This window comes from Nestor notabilis, unplaced genomic scaffold (assembly GCF_000696875.1).
Source record: "Nestor notabilis isolate BGI_N333 unplaced genomic scaffold, ASM69687v1 scaffold22760, whole genome shotgun sequence".
NCBI classification, from domain to species: Eukaryota; Metazoa; Chordata; class Aves; order Psittaciformes; family Psittacidae; genus Nestor; species Nestor notabilis.
Window position 1 is genome coordinate 331 of NW_009911846.1, and position 18,256 is coordinate 18,586.

Consider the following 18,256-nt stretch of genomic DNA (forward strand, 5'->3'; position numbering starts at 1 on the left):
GCCGCAGCGCTGCAGCCATGAGGTGTTCGTGGCACCTCCTGGGAGCCCTGCTGATCTCATCTGGACACCGGTGCCATAGAACAGGGCTCTGAGCCTGTGTGGGGCTGCAGGGGCTTTCTGGTGGCTGCTAAATTTATTTTGCTTTCGTTATTTGAGTAACCCTGGGAAATTTTTAAACACCACAAATGTTCTGCGGGTGGGAGAGGCCTCTCTGGCATTCTCTGTGTGCTGCTCTGCGTGCTTGCTGCTGGTGCCGGGGAGCTACAGGCGCCCCAGGACCTGCTCCCATACCTGGGTCACCGCACCCCCGGTGTCAGTGTCGACGCAGACTGGGAAGTGAAGGGACTGGGAGCAGCCCGAGGGGAAGGACTCCCAGACCTCTGCAGGGAGCTCGGTTGAAGTCTTTCTGTGCACATCTCTGTGTTTCTGTAAATGTTAAATGCTGTGAAAACACATCCTTAGTGTGTTATGTGGCTTGAGGTCTTGGAGTGGAGGCTGTGGGTTGAGCAGTCATTTGTATGTGATGCTGTTTCCTTATATTGTTGTAAACATCCTGCAGTCCTTCTCTTTGTAGGTTCTCTTCAGCAGAGTGCACCAGGACAGCCCTCCCCTGCAGTGAGTACTGTTCATCATTCCAGCGTTCTCTTCTGTGCCATACGGGAAGCTTTTTTTTGACTGGTTTGCCGTAACCAGGAACTCCATGCTTATTTAACCATGGGTAGAACAAACCAATGAGTTCCCACAAGCCTTGCTTATACAGAGCCACAGGGACATTCAGACTCTGACTAGTTCGCTGTACAGTTATTGAAGCCACAGCAGTGTCACTTCTCCTAGTTGCAAGCCATTTCTAGTTGCAGGAAACCAATGAAAAAATGGGTTAGTGCTGAACCCAAGTGCCTTCCTGTTGTGTGGATAGACTGTGGCTGCAGTCACTTTCCTGCCTTCTCTGTGCACATGCTGCTGGCAAGGAGCAGAGATTTCACTGACTTGTTTACCATCAGTTAGCAGGGCTGTTGGTTCCTCTCCCTAACCCATGGAGTAGGTACACGCAGGAGAGCTGAAATGACTTGTCTAAATTAGACACTTTACTTTTAGACGTTTAAATGAAAGCAAAATTAATTCCACCTCAACCTTCAACCTACAAGAGATGGCAGAGATGAACTTTTAATGGTTTGCTTGGGGTTTTTTAAGGTGTGCATGTTTTTGGTTTTGTTTTGTTTTTTTTTCCCCTCAGGATATCCAGTCAGAACCAACATGAGGAACAAACTATGGCTCAAGAGTATTTCCTTCTTCCTCTTATTCCAGTACAGTAAGTTTCCAGATATCTCTTCCAGACTATACACCCATGGGATTTATCTTTGTGGCTTATGACACAGGCCCTGCTGAGCTGTGCATGCTGCTAAGCTGTCATGGGACAGCAAGCACAAGATAGGATACCAGGGCAGAGGGTTCCCTGGGATAACAAGTTATGGAAGAGGCTCCATGGGTAGTGGAGGTCACACGCAGGAAGCTGCACAGCTGGGCAGAGCTCAGCCTGAGTGCAAACCACCCAAACCCCACCTTTGCCATAGGAAAGGTTCTGGTGGCCAAGACCAGGATATCCCTGGGGCTTATGGCTGCTGTTGGCAGGCCAGGCAGGGACAGTGGGGTGAACCTCTCCTGGTCTGAGCCCCCTTGCTCAGGACTGCACTGTGCAGACAGTCAGACCCCCCTGCCCCTTGCTGGTTCCTACCCACCGTGCAAGCTCCAGCTGACTCAGAGCTGACTTTCTGAACAGGTCAGCTGGGCAGGAAAAGGCAGCTACAGCAGCGTCTGCGGGAGCAGGCACGAGTTTAGCATTTACAGGCTGCTTCTAGGCAAAGCAGTGGACCTCCTCCAAACCTAAATTAGCAGAAAAGATGAATTCTGAGGTTTATCTTCCTCCCATACAGGACCATTGTGATGTCTGATCTGAATTTTGTGTAACACAAGCCAGGGAATTATCCTGGAATAATTTCAGTTTGGACCAAACTAGATTTTTGTATTAAAAATATTTGATTTTTGTTTCTGATGCTATCAAGGATGGATAATTCATCCTAGATCTAACTGGGTTTGGGACACTTAATCATTTCCTTCACAGTAAAAAACTGTCGTCTTCTTAATTCTGTTAACAGATTCTTGCCCAAAGGTACACTTGCAGCTTACCAGCTACCTAGGCATAATAGTCCATTTGGCTGATGAACATAATAGCATAGAAGAATACTAACTAGCAATCTTACGAGATTATTAATACTTGCTGCACTCTCTAAAGGAAAGCAAGGGGTTATAACCCTGTGTTTGTAGGAGAGTGAAGTTTAGGCTAAGGAAGAACAAGTGTGTTGTTCAGGACTCTGGAACAAACTGTTTGTACCAGAGCCCTTGGAAGAGCCTACTCAGGGCCCACGATGACAAGTTAAACTTAATGAAAATTTTAGAACAAAATTCTGAAGTCAGTGTGAAATTAAAAAGTTAAAATGAAACAAAGTGACAGCCACACAGTTTGAATAATTTACAGTTTCGTAAAGTGCACGTACATCCTTGGGCCAGGCCGTCCCAGGCGTCCCCACATTTCTTGAGTCACCGTCCTGACTCTTTGGGGGCTGGGGGTGTCTGGTACCCAAAGGCGAGTGCTGCCTAGAGCTCATGCAGGGAGAGCAGCGTGTGCTCTGATCCAGCAGGACTAGGAAGAAATGTCTGTGATGAGCGACGTTAGTGGGAAAAGTTGGACTTTGTTTTCCTTTGAACTTACTCTGGCCTAGAATTAGGCTGCACCTTCACTGGATATGCCTGTTGTGCATCGTGATTATAAATGCAGAGACAACTTGTTTTGAAGGGCTGTCATGCGATCTGGAGGGCAGAATGGTGTTTCTGAGCCCTTGTTGCCTGCATTCCACATTAATGGTTGTTCTTTGCTTCCAGCATTCTCTTGAAAATCAGGCATTGTGGTTGTTAAGCATATCATGTAGGCCTGCTTTCATCGTATGCAAACAACCCTTCTGAACACAAAGCTTGTTCAACAGGGGAAGGGAGGAGGCAGGCAAGCAAGCGTCAGAATGACAAAGGGAGGCGAAGCATTAGAGGACTTGGGTGCCTGAGGGCTGTGAAGTGGCACGATTCCCATCGGGCTGGGGGCAGTCCTGACAGCAGCGGGGGACCACGTTACATGGATGTAACAACCTTGACATCTTCCCCTGGATGATGACAATTTTATTCCCATCGCAAAGGGGTAATACTGTAGATGTAAGAGATGAGTTGTCACTCTAGTAGGCATGGTTTGCACCAGCATCTCCTACAGGCCTTTCCTCACTAGCGTAGTAGCAGTGTCTCTTGTAAGTCCAAGATGCTGTCAGGAGAGGACTCACCAATGCAGACATTTCTCACTGTGCTGCCATCTGCTCTGCATGAAACCCAGGGAGATAAGTGTGTTATGCACAGAACAGCAGTGCTGTTGTACAGCACATTCCAGATACTGATACATGAGCAGAGCTCCTGCAGAACAATTAGAAGAGCATAAAAGCTGCTTTGTGAACACTTACAAATTAGCTGATTTTCTTAATGACCAGCATAAAATCTACAATTTCCTCTCCAGTTCTCTTTAGAAGTCGGTTTCAGTTTACGTGGTTAATGCACTGTGCTTGTCACTTTAGTGTCAGAATGATTTATGGAAGTTCTAGTAACTACAAATTTGCAGGGGTTGGTTTTTTTTCAAAATTCCATTAAAAACATATTCCGAGCCCCTGGAGCTGGACGTGAAAAGCAATGATGCTACAGATAGATAGCAAGGTACAGAAAAATAGTAAGCAGAGAGCATGGTAAAGAAGAATTACTAAAATACCGCTTTCTAAAATGTGCAAAATGCCCTGTCCGTGCCATGAATGAAACCAGCAAAGAACAGAACTCGGTTTAGGAAGTGGTATCATTAAAATTGTTTCAATATGCTGCTGTTCCTGATGGGGTAATCATGCCCCGTGCTGCACGAGCCAGGGCTCTTGCAGAAATAGTACGTGGCTCTGCTATAGTGACTGTGTAAGAGGGGACAGAGGTAATTTCGGCAGTTCAGCTCAGTGAGCGTTTCCTGCACGCTGCCGTGCCATCTGCTGCCTCTGCGTTTTGAAGAGATTTTTTTGGACGCTTATCTTGCTGTCAGTGACTCGCTTCCCTCTAGAGGCGGAACACATCTTGCGCTCCAGGACTGGAGACGTCGAGGGGGGGGGGCGCTCACAGAGTGATCTGTTACCTTCAGGTTGAGTGGGAACCCTGAGGGCCCTGTGTATTGATAAAGCGTTCCGCTTGCTTCACCATGGAAGCTGATATTGTGTTTCCTCTTCCCAAACCTACAGCTACGTGTTGTAAAAACCTCACTTGTTTTGTGGACTATGTACAGACGCTGTCCTGTGTCCTGAGGAATGACTTGGGTGCCAGTTCATATAACCTCACTGCGACATGGTACGTCTCAGTAGGATGAGTAAAGTGAAGTTAGCAGGAACTTCTAACATGGCCATAGCACAGTGGTGTCCTTCTGATCCCTTTGTTAGGTAGAAGTCTTGTTCTTGCTGCCATGCTCGTTTTTACTCGGTACTTCACACTCCAGTTATCAACTGACATCTCCCTTGACAAAGGATCCCTGGTTCCTGTTTCCACTGACTGCTCTGCTTGCCGCTGGCTGCTACACTGACTCTGGCTTCCTTGGCATTGTTTTCTTTCCTACCCTGGGAATACCTTGCCTTTTGCTGCTGTTGACAAAGAACTTTCACTCCTGTGTTCTGGCAGGGCCTCCACAGTTTGTCCAAGCCTCATGTGGCTGCTGCTCTGCCCCAGCAAGGAAGTGGGTGCAGTCCTGGGCTGTGCAGCTCTGGTCAGCACCTTTTCTTTCCACAAACACTTTCCTACTGCTCTCACAGATCCTAAGCTGAGCAAAGAGAAGGTGGGGGGATGGACGGACAACAGACAGACACAACAACTGTCAAAGTTCAAAGATACATTTGTATTTGAACATGTTGCCTTTTTTTTTCCTCATCATTTCTACGCCTGGTGCTTTAGTCAAACTACAGCATGTGGTAGATGTGGGCTTGTTTGATTTGTTTGGTGGTTTTTAGGGTTTCCGAGGAAGCTCCAGAAAACACTGTGGCTGCCTGCAGTCTCCTGCAATCGTCCAGGAACACCAGTCACACAGAGTACGTGTGTACTGTGGATATGACTGAACTCCTGGCAGATACCAGGGTCCAGGTGGATGTTACAGAGACAGCTGATCAGCAGCCTGTGATTTCCAAAGACTTTTATATGTCTGAGAACAGTAAGTAGAAAAATGGTGGATTTGATATATACTGTCTGACCTTGTATCTGTCTCCTAGATAGTGTGGGCAAGGAGTGAGCATGGCAGGCGGTGCTGGGGGTTGTGTTTGGTGTGCACTCATCTACGCAGCACTGTGCTCTTGCTGTAAACTACAGCTTAGAGCTGGCTTAGTCCCAGCCTTTTTGTGGGGAAATCTCTTCTCCCCGTGAAGCAAGAGGTAATACATTTCTACCTTAGACCAGTCTCATACGTAGACTACGCAGGTGTTTGTTCTTGGCTACAATCTGAAGGGCAGGAGGAATTTAACTGCAAATGCCACAAATTGCAAATTTTAATTGCAGATGCCACAGATGTCCTCACAGGAGCCCCAGAAGGCTCTTGCAGTGGATACCTGAACCAACACGACATTGTGGGTCGCACAAAGTGTCCCAGACATAATGGATGTGCCAGTTCTTTCTGGGGCAACTCCAAACCATCTCTTCCATGTGACAGGAGGTTTGAGTGCAGCCAGATAGTTGATTTAGAATGCTGGTGTGTTCCGAGTTGTGCAGCAAGCTGTGACGAGAAGGGGTGGTTAGCCAGGAGACAGGCCCCGTGTGGCCATGTGAATAAGGATTCATCTGCTTGGATTCTTCTCAAATTAAACTTTATTTGAGAAGTATCATCTCTTTAAAAAACACCACAACATTTCAGGAAAGCCTCTTGCCTCCACTGACAGATTATCGTCATGCTTTGCCTGTCTCCTAGATGTCCTCATACAAAGGCATCATAGCTCAGTGATAGACCCTGTAGACCTAGTGCTGGAGTTTGTGCATTACTGCTTTTGGACACACGAAAACAGCCTGCAGGGGATACAGGAGCTTGCCTTTTAGGCACTTACAACACAGGGATTTGCACTGGATTTACACAGTGTCCACTATCATCAGCTTTTTCTGACGTCTGTGTTACACTGAGGGGTATTTCTGTAGCTGTGCAAGTGACCATGACTGCACAGAATCCTCCTATGCCATGGCAGAACAAGGTGCTGTACTCTGTATGTTTCCCAGCAGGTATTAGCCCCTTGTGCTGTCTTCTCCTGCTCCTTAGGTGATGTGGAGGTTCAGAGACAGGCAGAAGGCATGTTCAGAGAAATGTGCTGAGGTTCTGTGCAGGGTGGCTCAGCCTGAGAGGCAGCAATGTTGTGGATGTTGTCCTGTGGAGGGGGGACCCACCCTGCCAAGGCACTTCTGCTCCCTGCTCACTCTGCATTGCTGATACCATGCTGGGCCACCTCTTGTCTGCAGTGATGTTGGGAAGGGTAACACCATGCTGTCTTTCAGTCAAACCACAGCCTCCATTCAATCTGACTGCTGTGTTCTCAGAGGGTTACAACATTTCTTGGGAAACCATCTACCAGAACTTTCCTTTCTACTTTTTGAATGAGGAGCTGGAATATCAGCTGCGTTACAAGAGAAGGACCGACACCTGGGAGGTGAGTGAGATGTCAGTTTACCATCAAGTAGGATGTAGTAGCAAAGAGGGGGCCCTCACAACCAGGACAGAAGCACTGGTGGGGAGAAAGAGTTTTTATGGTTTGGAAAAGGTGTCTCTTTGCTTGCCTGGACTGAAAACAGGTGAAACTGAAAAAAGAATTGAGAAGCTGTTTAGGAAGTACTAGGTCCTGTGGGGAAGGCTGATAGTTCATTTACTTCTCATGCTGTCCTGCATGGAAGGATCCCTGAGGGCCCCATGCAGCTGCTGCCCACCCAGAGCACAGCCTTGCAGAAACATGAGAGCAGAGGAAATGACTTTGCAGGGCTCCTCGCTGGGCAGCAATGAGGGTAAGGTAGGAGCAGTCACTCCAGCCCTCAGTGTTTGGTATTTCGTCATTCACAGACTTGGAAGACTAAAGCTGTTCATGAAGATAAAAGGACACTGGTAATTTTGCCATGGGAACTCCAGGCAAACACTGAGTACGAGTTCCAAGTGAGAGCCAGACCCCGAGAAGGCACTAGTTACCATGGATTTTGGAGTGAATGGAGTCATCCGCTGACATTGACAACTGGCCCTGCCGGTACACACAACCTGCTCTCCTTGCCCTTCCAACCTAATGGCAGAGAATACTTCCAAAGCTCTAATCAAATCTAATTAATTAGAACAAATAGTCTAGTAAAGACAGGCATGTTTGGCTTGCTTACTGAGTACATGAACCCCAGGCCTGGGCTGATATGTACTGTCTATACTGACCTTCTCACTGTCCTGCAAAGCCTAGTGTCCCTAAGAGAAAGTCTGGGGCAGAAGCTGAGGGTGTGTCCTCACCGTCTCTTGCTTTTTGACCAGGCTAAAAATGCAAGGTGAGCCTGAATGGTCCTGTCTCTTTCTCCAGCAGTGACACAGACAACAGGCATGGGATGGCTGCTGCTGTTGGGTGGTGTCGTGGCAATCACTGCCTCAATCACAACCTTTCTGGCCAAACAGCAGAGGTAAGAATGCTTCAGGAAGCTGAAGTAAATACTACAGTTCTGTCTTGCTAAAGGTGGGTTATTCACATGCAGCCTTCTTTGCATCTTGTGTATCCATGCACAGACAGCAAAGTGTGGTCTCCAGCTGACGTACTGCCAAGAGCACCTTGCTTTCCTTAGGGCTTTGCTGCCATTCAGCTGGCTGGGACAAGACAATGGCACATGGGGATGAGCAGGGGCTACCCAGCCTCCTGGGCTGTTCTCCTGGTCTTGTCTGTGCTCTGCATTTGCCAGAAGGGAGCAGCAGCCATGGCTGGCGTGTCCCCTTGCAGAGCTGACACAGGCTGCTCAGTGCTGGCTGGGGGCTCGCTACTTTTTGGAGAGTCAGGTGCCATTGCAGAGGGATGGGGTGCCTGCAGCACAGCAGGAACAGTGCTGGGCTGCTGCACAACAGGGCTGGCACAGCCCCTGTCCACAGAAGCAGTGCACAGGGCAGAGTTCTGGCCTGGAGGTGCAGACCAGGGGCAGCCTGAGGAGAAAATTAATTTCCAGCAGCTTGTGCTTTTCCAGGGAGGAAAGAAAAACCTCTTTCCTTAGCGTGAATATTGTGTACAAGTCTTGAGGGCTGAGGCCCCACCTCCTGTGAGGCCCACAAGAAAGGCCATTAGATGGCTCTGATAGCACAAGACATCCTTGGATCCTCAGCAGCCTGCTAACTTGGGAGGCCAGTGAGCCTGGGGAGGTGATTGCAGCTGCCTGAACTGGACCTGGAAATGCCTTGCTTTGCACCTGTAATGTGTGCTTAACCCCAAAGCCTTTCTCTTTTCTCTTCCAGCTTGTGGAAGAAGATGGCTTGCATCCCAGACCCTGCTCCCTTTTTCAAACCTCTTTACTTGGTGCATAATGGAGATTTCAAGGTATAAATGGGCTACACAAGCAAATGGAGCACATGACAAAATTAAACTAAAAATCCCATCGTGCTATCCTGGACAAGGGATTCTTATTAGGGCAGTGAGAGGTGGAATCTATCTCAAGGGAATACCAAACAGCTCCAGATACAAGGACCAGAGCTCCAGTGTCTACTCTGTGCCATGAAGGCCTTTATGACACATCTGTGCTGCTTATTCCCTGTAGGTTTCAGTGGGTGAGCTGAGCTCATATGTGATCTGAGAAGCCTGGAAACCTGAAAGGAGTGGACAAAGGGATACCAGGACAGTAACTGGGATTTTTCCAAAGCTCCAGTCCCATGCTGCATCAAGGCCATGGAGCAGACTTCATTGTAGAGCCATCTCTTACTCCAGCCTCTGCAGTGACATGAGCTCAACATTAAGACTTGTAGTTCTCTCTGAAGAGTCACTCGTACAGACAGTAGCTCTGCATATCGTCCTGGGAAGGTGTCTAGAGCTTTGAGGGCAAATAACTGCCGTGTGATAGTGCAGTGCAGCTGCCTCCCCGTGAAGGCAGTGTCTTTGAGTACCCTTGCCTGGCCTTTCCAAATTCTCTTCCTATTTAACATCAACCAAACTTGCTAATGTGGCAAAGTGGTTTGCAAAGACTACAGAGTTTGCTGGAATTCTTAGGCTACAAAACTAGAAACACTGAGCATCCATAAATAATGGTTATATTAAGCTGAACAGCAGCTCACAATGCCATTATCAAACTGTAAACTCCTGGCATGTCAGTGCAGACTTCACTGCCTCTTTCTGAACAAGTTCCTGTTGTTAAAGCAGCACTGATCTGAGACACTTCAGTGTCTGCTTTTTGTTTCTGCTTTTTATTAGACCCTCTGGGAAAGGGACACCAGCTGAGCCCTAATGATCTTCATGTACTTTCCCACTGCCGTATGGCTGATGTTTGCAGTTAGGTTTAGCAAGTAATCTTGGAGGGTTGCCATTCAAGCTGAAGCTGGCACTGACTGTCTCACTTCCTTCCTGCCTTCCTCTTTCAGCCTTATTATGGTTTCCCATATCTGCACCAGAGGGGTACTTGCATCCTTTTGTGAGGCAAGTGGCAATGGTTGCTCTTAGGGAAAGGATCCAAGACCAGGAGGGCTCGGGGAATTCCTGAGTGTCACAGGCTGGCTGGTGCTCACAGTGGAAGTGGAAGCACCCTGCGTGCCAGGAGCCATGCTCCTCTCGGGTTGAAGCCATATGGGGTTCTCTGTTCTGTGGGATTACATTTGTGCTAGTTGCTAGTTGTGCTGTTCAGAAGGGAATGAGCCTCAGCTGCTAAAGCTGAGTTACTTCTTAAAGGTGCAGATGAAAGCAGCAGCTGCCCCCACAGCCACAGCACAAGGTGCACAGGCAGGGGCTGTCAGAGGATGTGGTGGCATCACCAATATGTGAACAGACTCATCCCTTTCAGCTGGCAAGAAACCAGGTGATGCAGGGCTTGTTCAGCTGCATCCTACCTGTCCCAGAGCAAGTGGTTAGGTTATGTCTGTGCATGAGGATCAGCAAATTACAGTAGTAATGCTCTGCAGACAACAGTCCTGGACTGGGTCGGAGGCAGTGAAAATGTTATAGGAAAAGTTAAGACCTAAAAAGAGAAGGGAAAGCAGAGAAACATTGTTCACTCTTGTGTGTACACAAGATGATATTGGGCAGGAATTTTGCAAAGGGATTTCCTGCTCTTTCTTCAAATAGCCTTTTGCACCTCAGGTGCCTTCCTGTCCATTACAGTTTTAATAATAAGGTCTTCATAGCTTAGGTTAAAAATAAATTAAACTAGACTTGGTGCTTCCTGCTGTGATGAAGACTTTTCCATGCTCTGTCTCAGAGGGTAATAGGCTGCGTGAAGATGTTCTCTTCCCAAATTCTTTGCTCGTGTCTAGTTACGCTGAGTGCAGTTTGTGCAGGAGGCTGAGAGGATTAAGGCAGTCTGACAGCTGGGGCAACACACAGCTCTCATGCAGCACTCTGTCAGAAGCCTTCCCAGTGTTCATGAAGCCCAGTGCTGTTACCAATGTTAAACACCGCAGAAGGTGGTGCACTTAGGAGGCCTTGACACAGCTCAGCCATTAGGCAAGTCTCAGGGAGCAGAACCAAGTCTTGAGTCTGTGCTGAGCCCAGCCTCTGGACTGCAGAATCCTCTAGTGGGACTTACTGGCATTTATTAGTGGCATGTGCCTAAAGCTTGTTGTGATCCAAGTGTCTGATTCAATGACTTCTTTAAAAAGAACAGACACTTTTACTTTATTCTTAGATTAGAGAAACCCAGAGGTGCCTTTACTCGCAAATGTGACTAAATGCAAGGGGCTTGTGACCTAGAGGTAGTACAGGGCAGCAGGTAATACTAATGGTGATACAGAAGGGCAAGATTCAGTGTGTGGCACTCCCTAATCATCTCAGTAAGTGTAATCTGCAGAGGCAGTGGTTACAGCTCTTTGAGGACTCCATCCCCTGCCTATCCCTGCTTCCTTCTTGTCACTGTGGGAGAAAAGGCTGGTCTGGGGCATGGTTGCAGACAGAAGATGGGGAGCAGCCTTACCTTGACCCCCTTCCCAGGGAACTTGGGTGAGGGAAGTGCCAAAGCAGGGCTGTGTGTGCTGGGTGCCAGTGCAGTACACCTGGTGGGAAGCTGACCGTCCTTCCTGAGAGAAGCAGTGTCCAGGACAAGAGGGCAGAGGAGGTGTGGTGGCTCGGGACCTCTGGCTGGTGCACGGAGGAATGCCTCTCTGCGGCATGGAGAAAACTGCGAAGCCACACAAACCTCTCAGAGCTAATTATTTTCAATCAGTTGAGTCAGCTCACCTGCAGCTGCCTGTGTGAGGTGACAGCAGCAGCTCATACCCTGCTCGTTTTGAGGGGTCAGGGATTTTTAGAATTTGACTTTGCCTCTAAAGCTGTAAGAACTTTGGTAACTTCTGTAGAACCTCAAACCTGATGACACTAACCTCTCTTTCATCCCTGTATGTCCTTTTGTGCAGAAGTGGGTTGGTGCACCCCATTCAAAAATCACTTTTGATTTCTTTGAATGGGGGATAGTCCTTCCAGAAGTCCTAGAAGTTTACACCATGCGGAATTCCAACAGCACCTCACGGGAGGAGCTGCACGAGATGAGAAAAGATCTGCCTTGCAAGCCCTGTGCGTCGTGCCTGACTGCCCCGGGTCAGGATGGCCAGTCCCTGCTGTCTAGTGGCACTCAGGACCAGTCATATGGGCATTTGTCCATTGACACTGTGACTGTGGCTGATGAATTCACGCCTTGTAATTGCCAATGCAACTGCAACCGTGTGTACAGGGGACATGAGCATAGGAGCGAGGGAGACAGCAATGCTGGAGAAACCGGTTACCCCAAGGTTAATGTTGATGATGAAGACAGGAAGATACCCAGTGACTTGCGTCTGGTTGACCTGAGCATGCAAGACAAAATACTTGCTTCAGGCTCTGTGTCTACAGACCACCTGCAGAGTACAAATGTCCCAGCCCACCAGCAAGTAGAAAGGACTGTGGAAGGAAGGATGGGGAGCATCCTAGAAGCCCTTTGCTTGCAGCCTAATCAGTGGGATTTGGAAAATCCAGGATCTCTCCCTTCTCCTGACGGTGAAAGTGTTTCCTACAGTGAAGGCTCCTGTGACTTCTTCCCTCACATTGCAAGGCCTGGTGACAGTTACCCTGTGATCTGCGTAGATTTGGACACTATTGACAGTGGCTTTGTGGACTCGGACTGTGGGAGTCCAGTTGACTGTGAATTTGAGCAAAACAACCAGACTGACTGTGGTTCCACCCCTCTTGAGCAGGAGGGGGAGGACTTTCCAAGGAGCTACGTCAAGCAGTGGGTCTCCTGTCGCTCTGACAGCCCTGTCAATGGGACACAGACAAACTAAGGACTTGATGTTGCCTTGCAGAGTGTTTGGCCTTTTCCGTGCTGTGCCAGGAGCAAAGTCTTAGAAAAATTCGGAAGAGAAGCAAAGTTTGATTCATGTAAGCTGGGTTGCATGCTGCTGAAAACTGCCCAGTCCACAGAAATACACCTGCCTCTCTCTACTGCCCCTTATTCTGTCCATGTCTCAAACTTTACATTATTGGTTTTTATTATTTTTATTCCCCCACGCTCAGCCCCCTTTATAATGGCAGAAAAAGCAACTGTACCTTGAAAATTACCTCTTGGCTTACGTGGATGTGCAATTGTTTTTGGCACTGATCTTGTAAGGGGTACAACAAAACTTTAAATTACTTTCCCTGGTGTTATCACATGACTTGAGAGTTTGGATGTAGATGGAATCTTAGAAGCATAACCCATGCCAAGCATGTTTGTGACATTAAAGTTCCCCTACCCTTTCCCAACAACACAGGTGGTATTACTTTTCCTACTAATATCTTTAGCTCTTTACACCCAGCTCTAATCACTAGTTAATTATGGAGGGTCCCAGCCCTGACCATGGGGCATGATCAAACCCAGTTCTCATATAATCATCACAGAACTGTGTGGCCGAGAGAGCAAACACAACTCAGGCTCCAGAAAGACTTTGCCTTTCCAGGTAGAGTCTGCAAATGAAAAGTCTTCAAGACATGTGATTCCAGACAAACTCTTGCTACTGTGCTCTTCTGCCGCAGCAGCATCTCTCCCAGCATTTCCCAAGCACATTAACTGAAACATTGAGCAGCTTTTAGAACTGTGCAGAACTTGCAGAAGCGTTGCCCTACCTGGATGTGCCTGCAGCTCCATCTTCTGCCTTGGACCTGGTCTGCTGCAGTCAACAGGTCAGTAGCCCAGATTTTGAGCAGTCTCTGCTAGTGAATAAAGCCAACCATGAAACTGCTATTTGCACTGTAACTGTAAATATATTTCTGCCTGACATCTCTGTATCTCTGTTTTGTCTAAGACAGTTGTCTTTAAAAGTTACTGTAATACTGATACTGAATGAATCTTCTATAGGCATAGTGCTCCTGACCCATGGGCTGCTTGAGTCCAGAAGATCTCATACTGAGAGAAGCTTTGTGGTGAATGGTGTATGTCTCCAGTGTTGTTGCTGTGATACCAATAAACTCTTCCCTCTCCCCCATCTCTCACCCAAGACTTTAGCCAACCCCAGAGCTCCCTAAACAAGAGGGAGCACTGTAATGAAGAGAAGCTGTTCCTTTCACAGGTGAGTGCTGGGAGAGTTTTTCTATGCATCCACATCCCTGGTTTGATTAGTCAACATATTAGAGACCATGGCAGTTGTGATTTTGAACCTGCTGGGCTTAGCTTTGCCCATGTTGTTGTTACTCCCCCAGTATACCTCTAGCTTAGGGGCTTCCTGGGCACTGCTCCAAGATGGTGGGGTTTTTTTGGTTCCTTCTCTCCTTATTTTTCATTTTTCTTGTGGGAAGATACTCTCTTAGCATGGGTACGAGTCCTTCCTGCTGTGCAGCAAGTACCTTGCATGCGCTTCATGAGGCAGCGGAGGATTGAGCTGACTGCACTTCCTTACTGATGAGCTGACCCTGCCCTGGCCTACGCGGTCTGCTCACACTGCACTTACGTCTACGCAAATGTGTACTCAGCAGAAGCACCTCTGGTGGTCTGTAGCACAGGCTTCTGCTGCTTCATCTTGCAGCTATTTGCATTTCAGAAACTACATTGTGGTATCTGACCCCAGGCTGCTTAGGGGAAGAGGAGGAACTTGCCTATCTTTCCTTGGGCCCCTTAGTTCTGTGCGCTCCTTGTTTCTGTATCACCAGCCCCAGAACTGCTGAAGGAGCTGTTTCTGTTATTGCAACGCTATCTAGCTGCATATATGGTAGGTTATGGTGGTTTGGAGCTATGTTGGGCTAGAAGTTGCCTCTAATCACCCTAGAAGGCAGACTTCATGAGCAGAGAAGAACTTGCTTTGATACATGGTGTAAGTAGGGCAGAGTGTTCCCTTTGAAGCAAGCTGTAACAATTCAGCTTTTGACCAATGAGTTGTTGACATTGTGGATGCGGAAGGGTTGCTGGTGGGGCTTTTTTCCCATGGCTTTTAGCAGCAGACCACAAATGTCCCTGACCAAGCAGTATCTAATTTGGAAAGACTGTTTCTCCAGGCATGCTAGGGCCGTTGGTGGCAGTCCAAGCCCCTGTCTGTGGCTTCTGGGGAGGCCTCCCCTGCTCTCAAACAAGCTGTCTCTAAAAGGTCTCGCTCCACTCTTCTGTGTCCTCAAAAACACACGGTGGCAGATTCCTCAGCAGCAGCGTGGAGCACAGGGAGTAAAAGCAGTTGCTGTTTCGCTGCTTGGCCCAGCAGGCGTGCTTAAACCAACAGCTGCAACCTGCAGCCTAAGCTCTCTGCTGCAGGGCAGTCTGCTCAGCCGCTCCTGCCGCGCTCAGCTCACCGGGCCATCTAACCTAAGCCTACCTTGCAGAGGTGAGGCTGATCATGCACTGAGCAGTGGGGTGAGGTAGGAAGAAGATGCCAGGAGCACCGCCCATGTAGACAAAGCCTTTAGGTGGCTGTGCTCTGCTCGCTTTGCCCAGTATTCGCAACAACTGGGGACGGGAGTTCAGTTAATGGCCTGGGCTGGCTGGCATTTGGGGCATGGGGGAAGTATGAAAAAAGGCAACTTGCAGAGAGCTGTGATGTTCATGTAGCATACACTGCGCTGTAGTTTGGAACAGTAACGTGAAAGGAAACTGAGGAGAAAGCTTTGTTTTACCATTTGAACTGAACTGCTGCTGAGCTCTTGTAAAGATCTTTTTCTGTCTGCCCTGTAGGCAGAATATTATAAAAGGTGTGGGTCTTACACGGCCATTGCGTCTTTATGGTGACCTGCAGCAGTAGGCAGGAAGGATACAGTTTGTCTCTACAGGAGACAAGATGTTTTCTGCTGCAGCAGGGTGAACTGCAAGCAGTTATTTGCTTACATGATGCTCTGAAGGCTGCTTGTGTTTTAGGGGCGTTCGGTTTCTGCCCTAGTTCAGGACTGTTGTAACAATAAAAAGTGTAATATACATTATCTAAATGTAACCATGGGGCCTCATGGGAGTTGGCAGGAGTCTTACTGGATGGGGAATGCTGAAAAGCGGGTACTGGGAGAAGCACCGTAACTCAACCTGTAGCACCAATTTGGAAGCGTCTGTCCCCCTTTCTGCACAGCCCCTGCCTTCCTTTCTTGGCCGTTAATACTGACAGGCTGTTACTCAGTCTGTGCTTTGCCTGCTTCTCCTTTCCCCTTCTCTGGCACAGGTACCTGATGGACTTGATGGATCCTGACTGCAACACAACCACTGCAGCATTGCAGCTGGGTAAGGAAAGATCTGTTCCTTATACACTCTAGGATTTAGAAGCACTGAAATGCTTGTTTGCCTTTGGCCCTTTGAGCAGCAATAGGCAGTGGAAGAAATACAGGACAGGCCAGCTCATGGATGCCTCAGGCATATGAGCGCAGTTGTACAGAGGCCTTGGATGGGAGTGGTCTTGCCTCACATCCAGACAGGGCTAGGAAATGGTTTTGGGTGCTTAAAGAGCTCTTCTGTTGGCCTTTTTTTTTATATAAATATTGCAAGCAGGTACTTTTATATTCAGCAAATTACTTGGCCTTTTAAATGTTAACCCTTTAACAGAAATTCCTCAGTTTCTCCATCACTAATGAGTAACTGCAGATGCAGCTACTTAACTCAATCTGATAATCTGAGCAGGTTTTCATTGGTTCTTGAGATTATCTTTAAAATCAAGCACAGTAACTTCTGCTTTATTATGCTACTGCTGCTACTGCCTGATCATCAAACCGCACAGCCAAAGCTATCAAGGGACAGAAGCAGTGTGAAAAGTGAAGTTTCCTTTGAGCTGGTAAGACAGTTTAACGTATTTCTGTGCTATGCATGCCACTAAATAATGATAGGATACATCTACTGAGCTAAGATATTGCGAAATGATTTCTTTACCTAAATCTAGAATTCTATACTGTTTCTTGTACTGGGAACCTAGGACAATAAAGTTACCGGGAGGGTCCCTGCACTTTTGTTCTGCTAGTTTGCTGAGCACAAATCCAACTATTGCATTAACTCTGATATGGTTTGTGTCAGAAAGAAACATCATGTTGAATAAATGGTTTTCAGGTACTTCGCTCTGACTGAAATAGATGAATGTAAAGGAATCCAGCCAAATAGCCCTCAGCATTTAGCCTTTGCAGACAAAAATACGCTTTTTAAATGTATGTATGTATATGTGTGTGTATGAATATTGCTTTATTGCAGTAGTTATAATTTGAGCAGCCTCTGGGATCCAAGTCAGCCCAATCTAAAAGCACATAGCTGTTTGTGAGCATCAAATTGTGGGAAAACGACTCGCCAAAGATGAAGGGAGAAAAAGATTGGTGTTACAGGTTTCTCTCTTATCATCTGTGCAAACAAGGAAATCCTACTACTTTTCCTTATTCTCCAGCAGTTCACACGCTCATCATGTGAGTCTGTTCTGTGCCCTTGGTGTGGTTCTGTCAGACGTGTGCTTAGAGGCCAAGGTATTCAGGAGGCAGAGAATCTGTCGTTGTATTCTTCTTAAAGGGCCTACGAAGTATTTCCCTGTAGGCAGGGATGAGCGATGAACAATCACACTTGGCAACACAATGGATCGCTCTGGAGAATGTGCACTTTGGGCTAACCTTAATGGGTGGAGGGATGTGCCTGTTGGTAGACACACCATTGCCAGTCACTGTTTTACTTCATAGAGGCGAGTCAGACCATACAAGAAAATACATACATACAAGAAAAATTACACTGACAAAACGATCTACTCTATATAAAAGTTGATGGCAGAGGTGAGAGAGAACCTAGGAGTCCTGGCTGTCTGCTGTGTGCTGGCATATCACTACATGTATCCAAGGGTACTTGAGCATGTCGAAGAATCTTCTGCACGCATCTCTACATGAAATCCTTGCCCTTGTGTGACACTTCAATTTCATGTTTCATCAGGCCTTTGCAAAGCTGATCTTGTCTTACTTGTACTCATGCAACGGTTGGAGATGCAAAGGTCCATCACTTTGAACTCATTATGTTCTCTACATAATTCTTCACATCAAATGTAAGCTTCTTGTCCCCACTTTCAAAGTCATTGACAGCTTCTCCTTGTCCTCTTGTCATCTGCTACTTCCATATCAAGAGCTGAACTCTTTCTATGATCATCAAATCAACTCCTCCTTCCTCCGTGCTACTGGTTACACACTGAAAGTGCTGCCTACAATTCTTTTGGGCTACCTCAACCTCATTCTTAAGTCTCTCCTTAGCAACTCAGCAAAGCAGAGCTTTAAACCCCAGACGATATCTAGGCTACCCCCATGCTGAGACTGCCATCATCTTCTTGTGTTACTTCCCCTCCCAGTGGTATCTGTCAAAGAATTTATTTTACCCTGTAAGTTCTTAAAGGCAAAGTTCATATTTTTATTGTTTTCTACTGGCCCACTAACATTGGGGTTAGCCAGAACTTTGATTATGGATGCCTGGTAACACCACCAAACACAGCAATAACATTTGATCCCCTGTCCTGTTGATAAGCAGTTGAGAGCATTTGGAAAATCTGTGTTGTACAAATTTTGGTTAAAATTAC

The 18,256-nt window shown here is 47.4% G+C and overlaps 1 protein-coding gene across 1 annotated transcript; it reads left to right on the forward strand.

Annotated features, from left to right (window-relative positions):
- The first annotated feature begins 1,254 nt into the window (after positions 1-1,254).
- Positions 1,255-12,658, forward strand: IL21R (interleukin 21 receptor). The gene is made up of 8 exons (XM_010016690.1): positions 1,255-1,309; positions 4,359-4,464; positions 5,115-5,311; positions 6,631-6,782; positions 7,187-7,364; positions 7,677-7,773; positions 8,588-8,669; positions 11,681-12,658. The coding sequence occupies exons 1-8, from the start codon at positions 1,255-1,257 to the stop codon at positions 12,578-12,580; spliced, it is 1,767 nt and encodes a 588-aa protein (XP_010014992.1). The 3' UTR covers positions 12,581-12,658.
- The last annotated feature ends 5,598 nt before the right edge of the window (positions 12,659-18,256 follow it).

Bases quoted from the DNA above. Each gene is read 5' to 3' on its own strand.
- IL21R (XM_010016690.1), top strand. From the start codon at position 1,255: ATGAGGAACAAACTATGGCTCAAGAGTATTTCCTTCTTCCTCTTATTC. The intron at 1,310-4,358 runs GTAAGTTTCCAG...CCAAACCTACAG, and splicing joins CTTCCTCTTATTCCAGTACA to CTACGTGTTGTAAAAACCTC. The intron at 7,774-8,587 runs GTAAGAATGCTT...TTTCTCTTCCAG, and splicing joins TTTCTGGCCAAACAGCAGAG to CTTGTGGAAGAAGATGGCTT.